The sequence below is a fragment of the Poromitra crassiceps genome (assembly GCF_964638095.1).
Source record: "Poromitra crassiceps genome assembly, chromosome: 4".
NCBI classification, from domain to species: Eukaryota; Metazoa; Chordata; class Actinopteri; order Beryciformes; family Melamphaidae; genus Poromitra; species Poromitra crassiceps.
Genome location: NC_139626.1, coordinates 678,835 through 697,840, shown reverse-complemented (window position 1 = coordinate 697,840; position 19,006 = coordinate 678,835). Strand labels below are relative to the sequence as shown.

At 42.2% G+C, this 19,006-nt stretch overlaps 1 protein-coding gene across 2 annotated transcripts in view; it reads right to left on the bottom strand.

Moving 5' to 3' along the window:
- vti1a (vesicle transport through interaction with t-SNAREs 1A) overlaps nt 1-19,006 on the bottom strand; it is a 191,898-nt gene that overhangs the window by 169,658 nt on the left and 3,234 nt on the right. For both annotated transcript variants that reach the window (XM_083635728.1, XM_083635729.1), the window contains exons 2-3: nt 15,247-15,305; nt 10,737-10,847 (exon numbers count right to left, since the gene is read on the bottom strand). In XM_083635728.1, coding sequence (XP_083491854.1) covers nt 10,737-10,847; nt 15,247-15,305 — 170 coding nt within the window. The remainder of the gene's footprint in view (nt 1-10,736; nt 10,848-15,246; nt 15,306-19,006) is intronic.

The following is a 19,006-nucleotide window of genomic DNA, read 5'->3' as shown; positions in this document are numbered from 1 at the left end:
TTCCATAAATCCTCATGTCATCTATACATCAATGTATGTTGAGATGTTTGCAGTCCTTCTCTAATGATGATCAGAGGAGATTTGTAATGGCTTTATTAAATACACTTTTATAAGACACTTCCTGGACTCCTGCTTCTGTTATTATAAATGTCTGCTCACCGGAGAGACACTGTTAGAATCATTATAGCGGGATGAAGAGTGGTGAAATTCCATTCTATATCAGATAGAGAAAACATTACAGGAAGTAGAAAGACGCACACAAAGACGGATAAGTTCAGACATGCCGTCTTAACACTGGCTTTCCTATTGACCCGTGACTTCAGTGATATAAAGGAGTACTGTACTTCCTACATCACACAGAACTGACCTTCCAAATCACAAGTTTCCTGCTGAGCAGAACTAGTGTGAGCCGTGGTATTAAAACCTGACTGTTTTGGATGAAACTCAACACGGCAGAAAACCTCGTGGGCAAAAGTGGGAGTGGCCTAACTCTACTAGTATAATTAGAGAGCCGATTCCGGCGCGGCGCACAATTGGTAGCGGCCGAGCTGCGGGCGAGGTCGCGACCGGCATTCTTAAGTTTGGGATCTGATGTAGAAAATCTGGAAAGTTATTAAAGTAGCCGTGGAAAATGGAGTTTCAGATTCAACTGTTTAATCTGCATCATAGCGAGTTAATGAGCACGGCTTGATTAATTTATAGATAACAGCATTGACATGCTATTCAAATCAAATCATTGAGTGACACCTTGCCAATAGGGGCGTGGTCAACCTGGAAGACAGAGTATTGAATCAAGGTCATCACTAGACTTGTGCGTCCTTGGTGGCTCACCTGGTAGCACGTGTACAATGGAGGAGCGGCTGACGCGGGTTCAAATCCGACCCGAGGTCCTTTGCCGCATGTCATCCCCTCACTCTTGGTCTGTCCTACTGTCCTATCTAAATAAAAGGCAAAAATGCACCAAAAATAATAATAATAAAAAAAAGGTGATCACTAGAATTACGATGTTAGTAGTGAGTAGAATCTCTGGATATTATTTGGCTTGTTGAACACCTTTCTTTTCAACCTCACGTTGAAAATCTCCTTAAAAGACTTGGGGCGTCCCAGTGGCTCACCTGGTAGAGCACGTACCACTAAGGCTCAGTCCTTTGCGTGTCCGACGCGGGTTCGAATCCGACCCGCGGTCCTTTGCCACATGTCATCCCCCCTCTCGCACCACCCTTCCTGTCAAATCTACTGTCTTATACAATAAAAGCAAAAAAAAAAAAAAAAAACTAATGAAAAAAAGGGTGTCCTGAGTGTGTCTCTGCAATATTTTCTAATGAGTGGAAATCAGCCATGCACCACTTGTGGACAACACAATGTTGTCCTTCTTGTGACAGTCCTTCAACCAAGCTTTGACCCATCACTGCCGTGCCAACACCACATTACACCATCATAACACCATCACTGCCATTACACCATCAAACCCCTGGAAATATGGCTTCATAATGAGTGACAACAAGAGGCTAATCCGCTAATGACGCCCATCTTTTCCGTGTCCCCTTTATGGACACGGAAAAGCCTCGAATGCCACAAATCCACAAAGAGCTCGGCGAAGAGTTAGTGTGCACAACAACTTCCAAATGAAAGACATCATTCATAAACACAGTAGAAGATCGATTTGTTTACATCTTAAATCTGTACTGGGCTCAGAGGAAATAGAGAGGGAAAAAATCCCTGCAATTGCGGGGGTCTTTTATAATCGGTTGTGTGTCATTGATGGCTTGTTAAGCAACAAACCATGAAAAGACGTAATCTGCCTTTACTCCTCAGTGTTCTGCCGAGACATAAGTGTTTAATAAGAACAAGCAAGCCAAGGCAACCTAAGGCGATTTAAAGTGTCCAACATCCAACTAATGTTTGCCTGTCATGTCGTCTGCTGGCAGGAGTTGCCATAATGGAGGACAGGGGGCAAACGACAAGGAACCTCCGAGGTGGATTACAACAACGCACATTTACAAACACTGCTCATGTTGAAACACAAGTAGTACAGACAAGTACAGTGGTGTTAAAATCTCTCATCTAAACCTCACTCTCAACTTAATTATCCGCATTGGTATTTAGAAAATAATGTATTTATGATGACAGAGTGTCTCCAAATAAAGCAACTTTCTGAAAAATGACTTTGCAAACGTATTTCTCTACGATGCTAATTGTGCCTGTCATCATGAGTATATGACCACTAACTGCTAAAGTCTCCATGCCCTTGAATTGTCCATGACCACTAGTTGACAATGGGCATGGTACTGTATGTTCAGAGATGGCTTTAGAGCAGCATCACTATCTACATTTGGCTGCATTATGAAGGAATGCTCAACAAATATATACCGAGATATTAGCCTGGTTTGTGTGAAGCATAAGGCTTCACACAGTGAGTGAACTCTTAACCTTCTGCAGAAAGCAAACGGATAATATCCTATATTCTAGATGACATCTTCAGAGATGAATCCATCATGGATGACCCTCAGATATGGAGGAAACCAATAGCTCCTGGGTTTGGAGCCAGGGAGAAAAAGAGGCTTATGGCAAACTTCAGACTGATAGGATTCTTCATGGTTACCCAACTGTAGCCTGAGCTATGTGGCAAGTCAAGTCTCTACCACAACTGATTAGAGCTGCCACGATTAATAGATTAGTCGATCAACAGAAAATTAATCGACAACTATTTTGATAATCGATTCATCGTTTTGGGTACAATTTTAAGAGAAAAGGTCTAAATTCTCTGATTCCAGCTTCTTAAATGTGAATATTTTCTGGTTTCTTTACTCCTGTATGACAGTAAACTGATATTATTATCTTTGAGTTGTGGGCAAAACGAGACATTTGAGGGTGTCATCCTGGAAACACTGATCGTCATTTGCTACCATTTTCTGACATTTTATAGACCAAACAACTACCGGTAATCGATTAATCGAGAAAATAATATCGATTATGAAAATAATCGCTAGTGGCAGCCCTACAACTGATTGATCCTATAAGAGTTACAGAAGTTTGCCATGCTTTGTCTCATCTGAAGCATGTTATTATGATGCAACACACAGCAGATTTGAACTCATCTGCATTTGACACATTTGTGTCAAATCATCTTTCCCCATTCACATCTAGTACACAAAGGTGAAATGTGCTAATGCCGTAAGTACAGCACTCACACATTTGGCCTAACAGGAAGCAACATTTCATCCAATTATTTCTTGAAGGTCAGTGATGATCACTTATGTTATGACAATGAGAATGACATATCGAGGCAAAAGAAAGAAAGAAAGAAAGAAAGAAAGAAAGAAAGAAAGAAAGAAAGAAAGAAAGAAAGAAAGAAAGAAAATGGGATTGGTGCCAACAGCTTTTTCATTCTATTCACCTCAATGTACCTGACAAATAAACTGTTCCAATATTTCAAGGCTGACTGACAAATGCATTAATTAACTCCCTGGCTAGACACTGGGAGGCTAAGTTTCCATCTAAAGGTTTTATTAAAGTTAAAAAAAAAAAAAAAAAACGGTCCGGATATCCTACTTGACCGTGACTGTGACTCGTAGTCTAACAACACTCTAATAGAAAAGTGCGAGAGATAGTTGAGGTAACGGAGACTTCCATCGCTGCGACGGTCGCCCTAGTGATTTAATATCAGAAAAGACAAACAAGAGCAATGATTGCTGTATCTATAAGAAATATGTCTATGTCACCAGAGGGCCACTTCAGCAGAGCCTGGAATGAAGTACGGTAAAAGAAGAATCATTCCATCGTGGGCTTTACTGAATAGGCCTCTTTTGAAATGAAGCACTTCAGGTGAATTAGAAGGTCCAGCTCATCCCATTTTTCATATCTGGCAATAACTCGCATTATGTGCTCTGAAAACATATTTACCATTCTCAATCTCAAACCAATTTAATAACGGGATAATATGTATTACAAAAGAAACACTGAAGCTCAATGGTGAATGACGTCTTCAGGGTCCCTGAAGAAATAGTCGACAACCTATCATGACAAATTGACAATAGCTTTCTATTAATTCGGGACTGGTGTGGATCTAAAGAAATTAATGTCTAAAATTTGAATCAATTATACGACGACTGTTGACAAAACTGCCTTGACCATTACTGGCTTTAATTTGCCCGTAATGACAGAAAAATGTGAACTCTTCTCATCAACAATAAAACTGGCTAGTTCTTGATATTGAATAAAGAAAGATTTGCTGTCAGAGTCAACGATCCTTGAAAGCAAAACATCTATTTGGACCAGACAAGAAACTTTGTGCTATTGAAAAGAGAGGATTTAAACGTAAAAACTTGAGGAGGTGAATTACTACAGTAGTAACAATACTTTATGTCTGAATGATTCACTGGATAAGGAGACATGAAAATCGGTGACTAGCACAGTCAATGTGAAATGTTTACAAAGCCATTTAGAAAATAAATTAGACTTTCAGGTTGACACACACTACATGATCATATTTTGTTGTGCTTGTATTTGCGTGTTTGTTTTTGTTTTTACTTTAGCTGAAGAAAGAGTTGAAGAAGAGTTGGAACCCGGACCAGGATAAGATAGATGGTCCCAGAAAGGCTTTTACCACGAGGACATTCTTTTTGTAACAACATTATTTTCAAGCTCTATTACAACGGATAAAGGCAGAGGTCAGAAATAGCAATAAGCGGGACTTATCATAGCAAGTCCACCCATACATCTGAAAGAAGACACACTAATTGGTAAATGTGCCTCAATATTGTTTTTGTCATGTAACTTACTACACCTAAATTCTTGGAGCAATACCGCCATCTGCTGCAAAAGCAGATGAACAGCCTCTCCTGCAAGTGAAACTGGGTTTCATAGAGCAGTTGTTTTTAATTAGTTTTTCATGTCAAGGACACTGACACAACTGACACAAATTAGAGCACGGACCACCATTTGATAAGATGTTTCCCAGGGTCCCCCATGATCTGATCAGAGTTTAGCTTTTGTGATGACCCTCCCACTCTCCTGGTCCTGTCTTGCAGTAGCCTGGGGTTGGTGTTGTTTAGGCTGATTGGGTGCAGATAGATAGATAGATAGATTTTTATTTCTGTGTCATGCACCATATTCATGGTGCCCAGCCCATCTGGGCTTACAAGACACAAATCATTCAAGTTCATTCAACGATACAAACAAATCAGCAAACAAATCAACAAACAATCTACAAAAAGCTCAAACATGAACAAGACAAGACAGAGTTGTATATTCAGATGCTAACTTCTCCATTCTGAGTTTCCAAGCCCTCCCAATAAACCTGGCCAAACTGAAGACTTCATCTCTGAATAACCATTCCAACTTAGCATCATCTCATGAGCAAAATAGTTCAGGTTTCTTATTTTGCATTAACTGAAATAGAGACAATCTTGGTTCCTCATATAGCGAACAATGAAACAGAAAATGAAATTCATCTTCCACAACACCTAATTCACATACAGTACAAAGTCTCTCCTCCTCAGCAATAGAATTGAACCTGCCAACCTAAGTAGCCAAAGGGAGGGTACCCGTTCTCAACTGGGCACATAAAGATCTTCTGGATCTATCCAGGGGTAAAGTAACATAGGGTTCTGGAGTGAACATATTTTTAATTTGAACATATGTTCTGAGTTTTGGCTTGAGCCAGATGTCATTGGCCCATTTTTCTTTATAGTCAAGAAATAGCCTATGTGCACCTGGGTCCGGTGTACTATTGTGTTTAAGAAGATCTTCAGACCATTCAGTCTCTCTCCCTCCTCACCGGTGCACCTTTTGTCCTGTTTGTTTTAATATAGTTTGTGTTGTCTAGGTATTTGGTCTTGGTCGAAACATCAATAAACTGACCAGTCCGGAAGCTTTATTTTCAGTGTGCAGACTCTACTTATATTCTAATGGTTATCATCTATTTGTCCTGCACCTGACCTGCTGTGCTGAGCTGATGTGTCCTGCACCTGACCTGCTGTGCTGAGCTGATGTGCGTGCCCTAATTCTTTCTTCATTGTCTAGTTAATTTTCCATTCATTTTAGTTAATTAATTATTGTTTTGGAATGAGTCCTTACCCCAAGTGAAGGAGTTCAAGTATCTCTGGGTCTTGTTCTCGAGTGAGGGGACATGGAGCTTGGGATGGGCCAGAGAATCGAGCAGCGGGAGCGCTATTGCGTTCGCTTTACCACACAAAAGAGAGCCGAGTCAGACAAGTCACAATCTACTGGTCGATCTTCATTCCTACCCTCACCTATGGTCACGAAGGATGGGTCATGACTGAAAGAACAACATCAAGCGGCCAAAATGGGTTTTCTCAGGAGGGTGGCTGGCATCTCCCTTAAGGGGGATCGGCCAAACCACCTCCAGAGGTGGTCAGGGACGCATTGTGACCACATTGAACACAAGTGTGAATGCAAAGTGTTCTCAATCCACATACAACAGCAGTCCCCGCTGTTTTTTTGCTGCTTTACGCTATGGAGCTTGCCTGATGCGATCGCAATCGAATCTCAATGTGGACACTAGAGACACATATTAATACCGGGAGTAAATGTAATCAAGTCAATGTGGTCAAGCACTATCCAATTGCAATCTGATCACTCAAAACACATTTTAATGCCAGGTGTAAATGGGGCCAAAAGGTGCATCGTGAGGAGGGAGAGAGATTGAATGGTCTAAACCTAATCTCTCGAGACAGACTTCTGACTTCTTCTCTTCTTTTTTTTAACCGATCGGTTCCCAGATTGTCTTAAACCTAACTAGAAATTGAGTGCGCTCCTTTCTAGCGCCCCTCGCTGGCTCGCCCGCTGAACTGGCAGCGCTCATTTATACCGTGCCTCGTTGGTTTGCCCTCGAGGTCTCGTGATGGGATGCGCTTCACGCATGCGCAGTTGAGCAATTCCGCACCGCGCCGCCAGCCCCCTGATTAAAATAGTAGGATGAGTCTACCGGACCCAGGTGCACCCAATCAGCCTAACGACCCCAACACCAGGCTCCTTCAAGACAGGGGGCCAGGAGAGTGGGAGTGTTGTCACACTTTTAGAGGTTTTATTACAGAAACGTATGGTTGGAATTCTAGAAATTATCATTTTTGTCGGGGACTCCACTTTGAGAACCACTGTCAAGAGTACCGTAAATAAAAGTAGCACACTCTGAATGAAATGGTGAGAAATGCAATTCAAAGTCGTTTCCCAAACAATAATCTAATATGTTCAGTATGTTGAACTAGGTCTAAAAAAATAAATAAAAAATAAATGTAAATTTATTTTGTGATTAAATTATTCAAGGCTTAATGAAGACTCACCAAATTCACCTGTGGACATTTAAAGTAACTACAGTGAATTTGAGATGTTCCTTTATGTTTTGTGGCCAACGTCTCTGGTGAAATTTGACCTGATGTGTTAAATGGGCCTGAGACATTTTTGTCTGAAATTGTGTTACCACTTCATACTGGAAAACAGACACATTGTACACACTTTAACAATCTTAGGTTTGATTCATTGTGTTAGAATTAAAACTGTTTACTGAACCTACAGTTCAAATGAAGCATAGATCGAGTGTTACAACGTTGAAAACCTTTGAAAAGGAAAAGAAAGGATGGGCATAGCAGTCTATGACAATTAAAATATTAACAGAAAAGACTAACCACCAAGGGTGACAAAAATCTCAAACATTTTTCTGAGCCAGTGTTGCTGAATGACAGCTTATGACTACATCATGCCCATGTCAGAGGTTTCACACAGTTACAATTGGCCCAGTGTGGCCCTCAGAAACTGTGTGTTTAGTGAGACAGCACAGACGTGTGGACCCCCCCATCTTGACCAAAACGTGGCTGTTTGAAGATGGTGGGTCTGTTTAGCCGATAGATTTCATTAAATGAAGCCTGCATTAGGCCTCTCTTCTGCCTGATCAAAGCCATCGCTAAGAGCCATGTCATTCTGCTCGCCCGACATCCATCAAACAGGATTTTAATTCGTTTTTATTGTTGTTGCCGTCCCCCACCCCCCACGCCACATCGCATATATACACCTTCGGGATGCCTGTTTGACAGTGTTGGGCAAGTTACTTTCAAAATGTAATATACTACATATTACTAGTTACTTTCAGTTGAAAGTAATAAGTTACTTTCTGTGTAGAGTAACTCGTTACTATTACACTACTTTTGCATTACTTTTACCAAAACAACAGCAGCAGCAGAATGACATCGCTGCCCCGGAACCATCCCGAAAAATAATTTCAACCGCCTTGAAGTCAGTGTAAACAATCCAAAATTCTAAATGTTATTCTTTTCCTTTGTTATTGTCATCTATAGTGGTTATTTGCATAAATATATTATTATTATTATTATTATTATTATTATAAAAACACACATTTTGATTAGGAAATGATTGTATCTTTTTTTAAATATGTGCTTTGATTTAATAAAATGTAACTCAATTTGTAACTTGAGTTACTTGAGAATGTAACTGGTATAATATTACTGAAATTCTATAAGTAATAAGTTATATGACTGAGTTACTGCTAAAAGTAATACATTACATGGAATATGTTACATTTGTAATGAGTTACCCCCCAACACTGCTGTTTGATAACTTGTCTCCCTGGATAAAATGGCTCGGTTACCGAGGTCGACTCAGGCCCTGCCTGGAATGGAGCGGTGATGAGGTCTCAAGCTGGCACACACCACTGGTAGGAAGACTTCAAACCGCGGGTGAACGAGAGGATGAGAGAGCAGGTTAAGGGGGGAGACACCCCCGGGAGGCCAGTAGGGGGTGGAGTGTGCGGATTGGGCAGCGGGGGAGTGGCAAGACCTTGATATCCAGGGAAAGCACAACAAAGCCTGAGCTTTTTACGTTAAAGAGAGAGGAGATCGCCTTTTTTCCACTCCATGCTTTTCGTGCCGAGTGTCATGCACTCTCTGGGCCTGCAGGAAGTGAGAGGCTGAGCTCGGCTGTAGCGTTTGACACATCTGAAGGAGGAGGCTGAACTCCTCCTTGCCTTCGATCGGATTCTTTTATTGTTTCAGTTTGCAAATGAATGTGACAATAGAGAGCCAAAGTGAACGTCACTTCCTGCTTCAGCACTGTACCAGAGATTTCCATCCGCCATTTATTTTCCCATAGACATTTCGTAAAATGCTTATAAAAATAGTTTTACTTGGTCAAACCAAACGGTTCAGCTATATTTAGAATCGGGAGAGACCATAGAACATTTAACTCGGACCAAAACTTTAAAAAAACAACATCGAAAAAATATTTTCTTTAAATCCGTAAATATGTTTTTTACATAGTGGGAATGTATGTATGCATATTATGCAATATGCATACATACATTGACTATAGTCCTAATCCCTCACATCCTCCAGTTTTGATCAGATTTACTAGAGAACAGATATAGTAGATGTTCGTGTGACAGGTGGGTGATCCAGGTTTAAATGTACACAACCTTTGACCCTAGCACACACAATAGGTGTGAAAAAAAATCCAAATGAACTCTCTCAAACACAAGTGATGAGCATCTTATAAAGTGGACAGAGGAATGCCCCCCCCCCCAATCCAGATTATACAGTGATGACAAGGTCTCCGCACATACGCCCCTAACGCAGGCATAAAAATGCAAGTAATGAAAATTAGCACCAATACCAGCCACAGCGGGTGTTAATTGCTTGATGATTAACCACCATAAGTGGGGGGAGAAGAAAAGCTAAAGATGAATCGTTAGCCAATTAAATGCCCATGGCGAGGAAAGCGAACCGTCATAGAGATCTCCTCTGTGATCTGAGTTAGCGTGTCTCTGTGTGTACTCACAGATCACTAGCGCCTGATATTGCCATCAAAAATGACTTGTTTAGGCATGATTACTTGTTTGTTCTATATTTGAAATGGGGGTGAGGGGGTGGGGGCACAGACATGTCGGGGATTAACCAAAAATGATTTTGTATTGTAGAGAATAATTTAATATAGTCATCAGATGATTCAGATATCCCAGGATGGTCTTTACACATCAAGTGCGATGCGAATATACGGCACGAAATTGCGATGCGAGTTTTGACCCACCTGTCAATCACAGACACAGATGTGTACACGTCGGAAGCGAATTTCTGAAAAATCGACCGTGGTTCGAAAAAATAAACACTGCAATAACGCTCAGCGAAACTTCGCCGTTGGTATGCACGGTTGCATTGACTGATATAGGTTCGGAAATATTATTGACGTGTGAATTAATCGCACGAAAAAAACGCTCCCGATGTGTAAGGACCTTAGGACGGCATTTACGTAGGTATGTGTTGCTTCAGATTAATTTGGATTGTCAGTGGCAGGTATTGGATTGTCAGCGGCATGGAGAAGATGAGTTATGGCATGCATTTTTACAATTAAAACATCTCAATTTCACAGTTTCTGACACAGAATCATGTTAATTCTTTATGATTCTTACAACTTTCCTAGAATTTTATAGCATGCACCAAAAAAAATATTATACCCTCATGACCCCACTTAAAAACATCTACTTTTTGCATTGATATGCATTTCAAAGAGGTACATTTTTAATAATTTTCTTTAAATCTACATATACTCATTACATCATCTTTAATGGGATGATGTACACAGCTGAATACTAACGTGAAGGGCAATCTACAGGAACCTAACCTTCAGAGTTAACTCACCTACTATACTGGAAATGCGATGGCCCATTGGCAGACAAGGCGAGTAGATTAGGGAAGCATTACAGTACTTACAAAGTCTTTCTCCAGCTTCTCCATCTCCTGCTTGTAGCTCTTCAGTCTGCTGTTGTACATGGCTCGGCTCTGGATGGGGATCTCCCGCACCTCCAGGTCCATCTGCTCCAGCTGCAACCAGCAATCAACCCATCAACAACCATTCGAGGATTTGCCACTAACACTGCACTGTCACACTTAGGGATGTTCATTTTGAAAATTTTCCAAAATCGATAATCGGTGAAAATTAACGATCAATTATCGATTATCGATCATATTAACACATTCACTGCCAGACGTTTTTTTTTTTACTGTAGGTAGGTTCTGCCAGAGGGTTTTTTTGAGGATTCTGGCTCATCTTTCAAGACCCGAGGATTCTTTTCTGCTAAGATTTTGTGAACACACAATATCTCAAAAGAACTAATAGAATGTGTGCTTTCTCTGTCTAAAAGAGTTAGTTTGTAGAGTTAGTAGTTATGTAAGCATTAGCAGTTGAATACAGCATGGTTTCAGCGTCAGAAAAATTATTCAGAGATAAACGGCTTTTTGTGAAATTCGATAGAACAGTCACTTTAACCATTAATTTTTGGCATCAGTAAGACGTCAGACATCTAAACAATAGTTTTGAACAGTAATTTCCTCCATAACAGCAGGAAACCCCCCTCTGCTTCCAACTCCTCCCTCCGTGGGCGTTCTTCTTGGCTGCAGCGGCCGTGTCACAAGCTTGTCACCAGTCTCACTGCTTTGCTGCTGCTGCTGCCTGTCTGCGCGGCCGCTCTTTGAGGAAGTCTGGATGGACTCGCTCGCTTCTTGGAGTTTTGGTTGAGAGCTTTGATGAAGCTTTTGCGATTCTGGTCATATTTATGCTGCGTGTTTCAAAGTGTGTTCCACCCGTAATCTATTATGCAAATTTGCAATCCCGCATCGCCAGCAATCAGCGCGAAAACGAAAGCGTTTTCGCCAATCCATTTTCATGAGAATGGCTTCGTCACACTGCTTTTTGCTTGCCTTCCTCTAGTCAGGAAAGCACTGTCGCCACTTAGTGGGTCGGTGGAATGGGTTGTACACGTTGTACACGTCCAATACTTATATAAGAGATGTAAAAGGGTTAGATGCACATCCCACGGTCAAAAAAAAAAAAATCATTTTTTTGACGGAGTAATACGTCACTGGCAGTCAACCGTTGGATTTTTTTTGACGGAGTAATACGTCGTTGGCAGTGAACGTGTTAATACTTAGAACATTTTCAATATTATTATTTTTTTTCAATTTTTTTTTTTTTACAAAATGAATGCCTATGGCAGAAAATACGAAAGACAACGTGTTCTCCTCAATGAACTCTTTATTTCAATGTGTCTCCTCTCCAACACTGCTGTCCCCGGCGCATGCCGGTGTGAATTTCCCATGTTTAAAACAGTTTTGTTGGCACAAAGGCCCGTGCCCAGCCAGAAAACTAGAGACTATATGAAGCTCCACCTCACGTTAGTCGGCTGTGCAATGGAGTGGGGCGAGGAGGAACGAATTCCACCCAAACCTAGTCCCAAAAAAAAAAAATTATAATATATATATATTTTTTTTAATAATTAAAAAATCGATCCAAATGCCACAGGATCGATTCCAATCCTTAACGATCAATTATCGATTTTCGATAATTGATGAACATCCCTAGTCACACTACTACAATATGATTGAGAGTACAAACAAGAATCTAAATATGAGAGGTTCAGGATGTTCATTATTCATTTTGGGGGTGTCAATAATAGGAATATCCTCACAGAAGAACCGGCGCTCCTCTCACGCAGGATGACGGCTGTCTAAACTTACATTTTATATCCACATAAAAACATTGAACAATGCACATTGATGTTTCATTCATCTACATTAAGCCAACTGTGGAAAACCTGTGCAGGACTTGAGCACACATTCCACGTGCGCTGGGCATTGATTCATCACATCCATAAATGCGAGACTCGAGAGTTTGGAAGTTTGTGGAGGAGGTGAACGGCTGACATGACGATCGGATCGCTGTGGATAACTGCTGTGTCTCTCATTATTGATCATGTAAATTAAGCTTATTTATACGATTAAATTGAAGTTGTTGCCATGGGTTGATTCCTGTTTTTATTCTGTTGTCTTTTTATAAGCATCTGTATGCTTTGTGAAGCATAGTGCTCTCTCCTCTTTCCCCCCTCCCCTGCTCCTTCCCCACCTCCTATACTCCCCAACATTTCCCATTCCCTCCCCACCCCATCACTCTCTCACATTCCCCCTGCTCTCCTCCCTTCTCCTGCTCTCTCCTCCGCTCTCTCCTATATTTCTATATTTTCTATATTTCTCTATCAATTGTTCAATGTGTTATCATTATTCTGTAATTTGCTACTGTTGTGTCAGCTAGAATTAGCTAGACATATTTTCTGTGAAGCCCTCTTGGACATGCTTGTGAATTAGGGCTATACAAATAAACTTGACTTGACTTGACTTGACTTGAAGCACTTTGTATTTATAAGTTATCATAGTTTTGCATTTCCCATTAGTTCTTATTTGTACCTTCTTCTTAATTTTGGTTTTCTACTGAGTTTTTGTAGTTATGGGTCTGTTTGGTTCAGCTAGACAACTTTCAAAACTCTTAACAGATGATGAAAAGAGTGGGAGTACACACTAACCCACTGGTTCCTGCAGATGACTGAAAGACTAGGGGTCACACACTTAACGACGACCTCAGATGAGGGACCACCCATGGGGACCACACACTGACTACAGCACGACTTGTCACAGCAACTGAGCCCACCTGAAAGGCAGCAAACGCATTAGCTCACGCAACCATACCGGAAGCGAGGCGATTTTACCTTCAAAATAAAAGCGCCGCTGATTTACAGTATGACTGCACGTCGTGCACGACTCACTGTGGGTTAAAATCGACTTTTCGAAGGCACAACATTGCATGTTCATTTACAGCGGATTTCTCTGCAAATGTTTTCTTCATTTCCTCTTTGGTACTTAGGGTATTTCGGCTCACGCACGCACGCAGCACGCACGCAGCACGCACACACAAACTTTTCAAATTGCATTATTTTGACCGGAAGTTTCCTTTTATTCTGGCTGACTTGACGCTGCTCGACCTGTGAGAAAACGGCTTTTAGTGCCGTGTATGTTGTCTTTGATGCTGTAATTGAGTCTTCCCTGTATTTACTCCATTGTGCCTTGGTGTGGGCTAAACACTGTATTGGTTTGTTACTGCATTAGCTTCATAGTTTCCATTGGCTATTGACAGCATCGTGCATTTGAGTTGTTGGTGAGTTTACACTACACGACTGCGTCCAGAGTCGGCTTGGAAATTCAAAGATGTTTGATAGAATCTTTGTGGCGTCGTGAGGCAGTCTGATCCCATCACACACTTGATGATGAGAATCTGTAGCCCTCATACACTTACAGATTCTGGTGCCAACTGACCACTCCAACTGCCCACAACAACTGCAGACTAGCGTAGACAAAGACCGACTCTGCCCAACTGGGAATCCTAGCTAAAATCGGGGGAATAGTCTTGTAGTGTAAACTCAGCATTTGAAGTGTTAACTTATTACAGAACGTGTATGGACCCCATGACCAAAATACATTCTGTCATTGTGTTACTTATGGTTGGAATTGCTGAACATAAATTACAATTTTTTGCTGGGGACCCCCCCTGGAACGCCTGAAACCCCTTCACGGACCCCCGGACCCCACTTTGACAAACCACCGCTCTAATGATCATGTTTCCCTCATAATCTACATATTCCTGTAAATGTTGCATTGTTAAAACTCTTCACAAGTTAGTATCTATGACTAAAAAAAGAAACTCGCGGTAGAACAGAAATTGTGACAGTTGTGAAAATGAGCAACTTTCCGAAATGAGCAACTTGGGGGCATTAGCTTGAATCCGTTCCAGCGTTGATGGTGGAGAAAGCATTGACTGCTACATTCACGCCACTCAAGTGTGATCAAAGTGGTGACAGAAAAAGGCTGTTCTGTAAATAAATACACGATCAGGTGTGACGGCCCCGTCACCACAGCGACACGCAGAGAGGCCCGACGATGTCACAAGTGAGTGAAGTCAAAGTACGTGTGACGCATGGCTAGACAAGTCTCTCTGTGGCAGACTGGGAAGAGACTAATCACTGTGACATAATAACCACGACCGCAACAACAATTTGTCTCCGTCATTTTTAACCAGCGAACATGAAGACTCCAACCTCAAGATAATGGCTTGAAATGTGTCATAAGGGTGTCACTTAAAAGCAGATTAGTGTGTTTGTGTGTGTGCGCGCGCGAGCGCCCGCGCGCGTGTGTGCGCGTGTGTGCGCGTGTGTGTGTGTGTGTGTGTGTGTGTGCGTGTGTGTGTGTGTGTGTGTGTGTGCGTGCGTGTCATGTCACCACCAGGATAATGCAGGTACACTTGTCTGGTGCCGGTGAAAATTGTCCCCTCCCCTCCCGCTCCGCAAATTCATTATTTAGGAAATGGGAAGAGGAGGAAAATTACTGATCAAAGACGTACCAACTCTCTGACTTCTTCAAGCTGTTTGTCGACATTTAGAACCAGCTGTGTCTTCTCCTCTGAAAGGGAAGAAAAAACAGTAGCATATTGATCAGTCGACGGAGGAACAGCGCTTCCTGACAACAACCCGCCTCCCCCGCAATGGGGGAGAGAGGGAGAGAGAGAGAGAGAGAGAGAGACACTGAGAGAGCACAACACATGAGGACACATTTGAAGATATATTTACACATTCTCTCCGCACCACGAGCCAACATTAGATGTCTCGTCTTCATTGGCGACGTGCGTGACGTGAGGCCTTTGTAGGTTTGTGTTGAGGAGCGGTGAGACACCTGGTGCCAACTCAAAGGGAAGGGAGGTGTCAGCTTTGCTCGCTTGCCAGAAGTCTGAGTCCCACTCACAATGACTTCACGCACTGTGCTGCGCCTCACCCCCGTGGCTGCTCTTCTACATTAGCAGTTGAAACTCATTAGGACTTGTGACGCAGTGTAGGAAATTGAACAAAAATATTTTGGGGGGCAAATTTTGCCCCCACAGTCTAAAAAAATGGGGGCATTTACAAAATGTTGGGGGCACTTAAAGAAAATAATTACTGCGTAAAGTTGCTAAAGCGTAGTGTGGACAACAGCGCACCGTTTGTTTTCTTCATCTTCTTCGGGGAACCAGCTTGCAGATGTTGAGTGTGTGTTAGAGATGGAACTTAAATGAATTGAATGGAAAGAAAATTATATAAATCTTGGGGGCAATTTTTGCCCCTGGATCACAGTTTTTAGAGGCATTCTGAGATTTCTTGGGGGCATTTTCCCCTTTCCCCTGGCTAAATTCCTACACTGCTTGTGAGAGTTACAAAGTGTGTGTATGCGTGTGTGTGCAATGCGTGTATGCGTGTGTGCGTGTGTGTGTGTGTGTGTACTAACGAGGGCTGCACGATTAATTGACATCGCAATATGGCTAAGTGCAATATCCAAATCACAGGAGCCGGCAATTATTTGATAAAGGAAAAATGTGTCACAACCTACCATTAAAGATACATTCAGTTATGTTTTTGTGTTAAAATAAGTGTTAATTGGCTCTATATTCTGACAGCAATCACTGAAATAGAGTGTTTGGTCAGTGACTAGAAACCCCCAACCCCCCGCTGTCCTCTATCTCTCTCCTGTAGTCCTGCATGCAAGGCGTATCTCTGCAACCGTAAGGCGGAGAGACTCACGGATGGGGGCGTTGGATTCGGGGTGAAAGAATACTTCATTATAGCATCGCGATCCGACCTTCCGTTTCCCAGAAAATGTCAACTTTTCTCTGATTGGATAAAAATTTGCGCCGACCTCAAACTCTCCAATCAGAGAAAAGTTTACATTTTCTGGGAGTTTAATACATTTTATAAATAATTAGCAGCATTTTCAATAATTGAAATGCAGACTCAACAAAACTTCCAGCTCAAAAGCAAAGCACAAGGCTATCAGTGGTGGGATCGCAGCAGATAACAAGTAGGGCTGTAACTAACGGTTATTTTCATAATAGATTCATCTGTTGATTATTTTTCTCGATTAATCGATTCGTTTTTTGGTCTATAAAATGTCAGAAAATGGTAGCAAATGACCATCAGTGTTACCGTTTCCCAAAGCCCAAGATGATGCTCTCAAATGTCTTGATTTGTCAAAGATAATATCAGTTTACTGTCATACAGGAGTAAAGAAAGCAGAAAATATTCACATTTAAGGAGCTGGAATCAGAGAATTTAGACCTTTTCTCTTTAAAATTGTACTCAAAACGATTAATCGATTATCAAAATAGTTGTTGATTAATTTTCTGTCGATCGACTAATCATTGCAGCTCTAATCACAGGGCTATCAGTGGTGGGATCGCAGCAGTGCAAAAAATAAAAAATAAAAAAGAGTCAAGATCTTCATTTCTTATTGGCCTCCATTGCCTTTTGCCAGTCCTCAAATTCATTTTTAAAACGCACAAGTGTCCAACCTCACAGCCTACACGGCCTACACAGTAAACAGCCTCACAGCCTACACGGCCTACACAGTAAACAACCTCACAGCCTACACGGCCTACACAGTAAACAGCCTCACAGCCTACACGGCCTACACAGTAAACAGCCTCACAGCCTACACAGTAAACAGCCTCACAGCCTACACAGTAAACAGCCTCACAGCCTACACGGCCTACACAGTAAACAACCTCACAGCCTACACGGCCTACACAGTAAACAGCCTCACAGCCTACACGGCCTACACAGTAAACAACCTCACAGCCTACACGGCCTACACAGTAAACAGCCTCACAGCCTACACAGTAAACAGCCTCACAGCCTACACAGTAAACAGCCTCACAGCCTACACGGCCTACACAGTAAACAGCCTCACAGCCTACACGGCCTACACAGTAAACAGCCTCACAGCCTACACAGTAAACAGCCTCACAGCCTACACAGTAAACAGCCTCACAGCCTACACGGCCTACACAGTAAACAGCCTCACAGCCTACACGGCCTACACAGTAAACAGCCTCACAGCCTACACGGCCTACACAGTAAACAACCTCACAGCCTACACGGCCTACACAGTAAACAGCCTCACAGCCTACACGGCCTACACAGTAAACAGCCTCACAGCCTACACGGCCTACACAGTAAACAGCCTCACAGCCTACACAGTAAACAGCCTCACAGCCTACACAGCCTACACAGTAATCAGCCTCACAGCCTACACAGTAAACAGCCTCACAGCCTACATGGCCTACACAGTAAACAGCCTCACAGCCTACACAGTAAACAGCCTCACAGCCTACACCGCCTACACAGTAAACAGCCTCACAGCCTCACAGCCTACACGGCCTACACAGTAAACAGCCTCACAGCCTACACGGCCTACACAGTAAACAGCCAGAGGCCATTGATTCTCTGCAAGGTGAGGTGGCGATGGCTTTCTCAAACTAGGGCCTGAGCTGGAGGGCTGTGAAATATGCATGGAAATTTACCAAGACGACAACCTGCTGACGGACAGATGAGGAGCACAAGACCAAGAAGAAGAAGAAGTTGGGCTTGGCAAGTGAAGAATTATATTGAATAAATGTTCAATATTTGAGCAGCAATGATTGACAGGCCTTCTTTTTCCATAAACACTCATAAGGGGGGGGGGGATTATATTAATATTTAATGAAACAAGGCCTAGCATTCTGTTGTATTTGTATTCAAATAATTCTTCAACCCTTAAGTTTTGGGGGGATGGTGGTAACACAGCAAACAAATAAATATAGAAACACATTCATTTGATTCTTGTGTGAATGGAGACAGTCAAGGACAGTTGTTCGCATGCCCTGGTCATTATCAGCATATGTGCACATGTGAAATGGAGAGATGCAACAACAGCAGTGACAAAGACCCTTTTGTCTGCAGCTATTATCAATGTATTACATGGAGGGACGCCATTCAGCCACTTCAGGAAGAGGAGCCGGGGAGAGACAGAAAGGAAAGGAGGAAAACGCCTTGATGAGTAGGAAGAGAATTGAAAAATCAAGTGTAAACTATTCTTGCTAGTGGCAGAGCACGCTGAACAATTACTTATGGTTATAATGTGTCTCCTTTGCTTTGTACATATTCACATGGGTCTACGCTGAAAGAGTGGACAGATGGTGGACTGGAACCAAAGTGGAACCAATCTGTGGAAGGGGCCACCATGTTTCTGCAAAGATGCCAATTCCAAACCAGAGCTATTCAGTCAGGCGACACTTTTCTGACAGGTTGTGCCCTTCG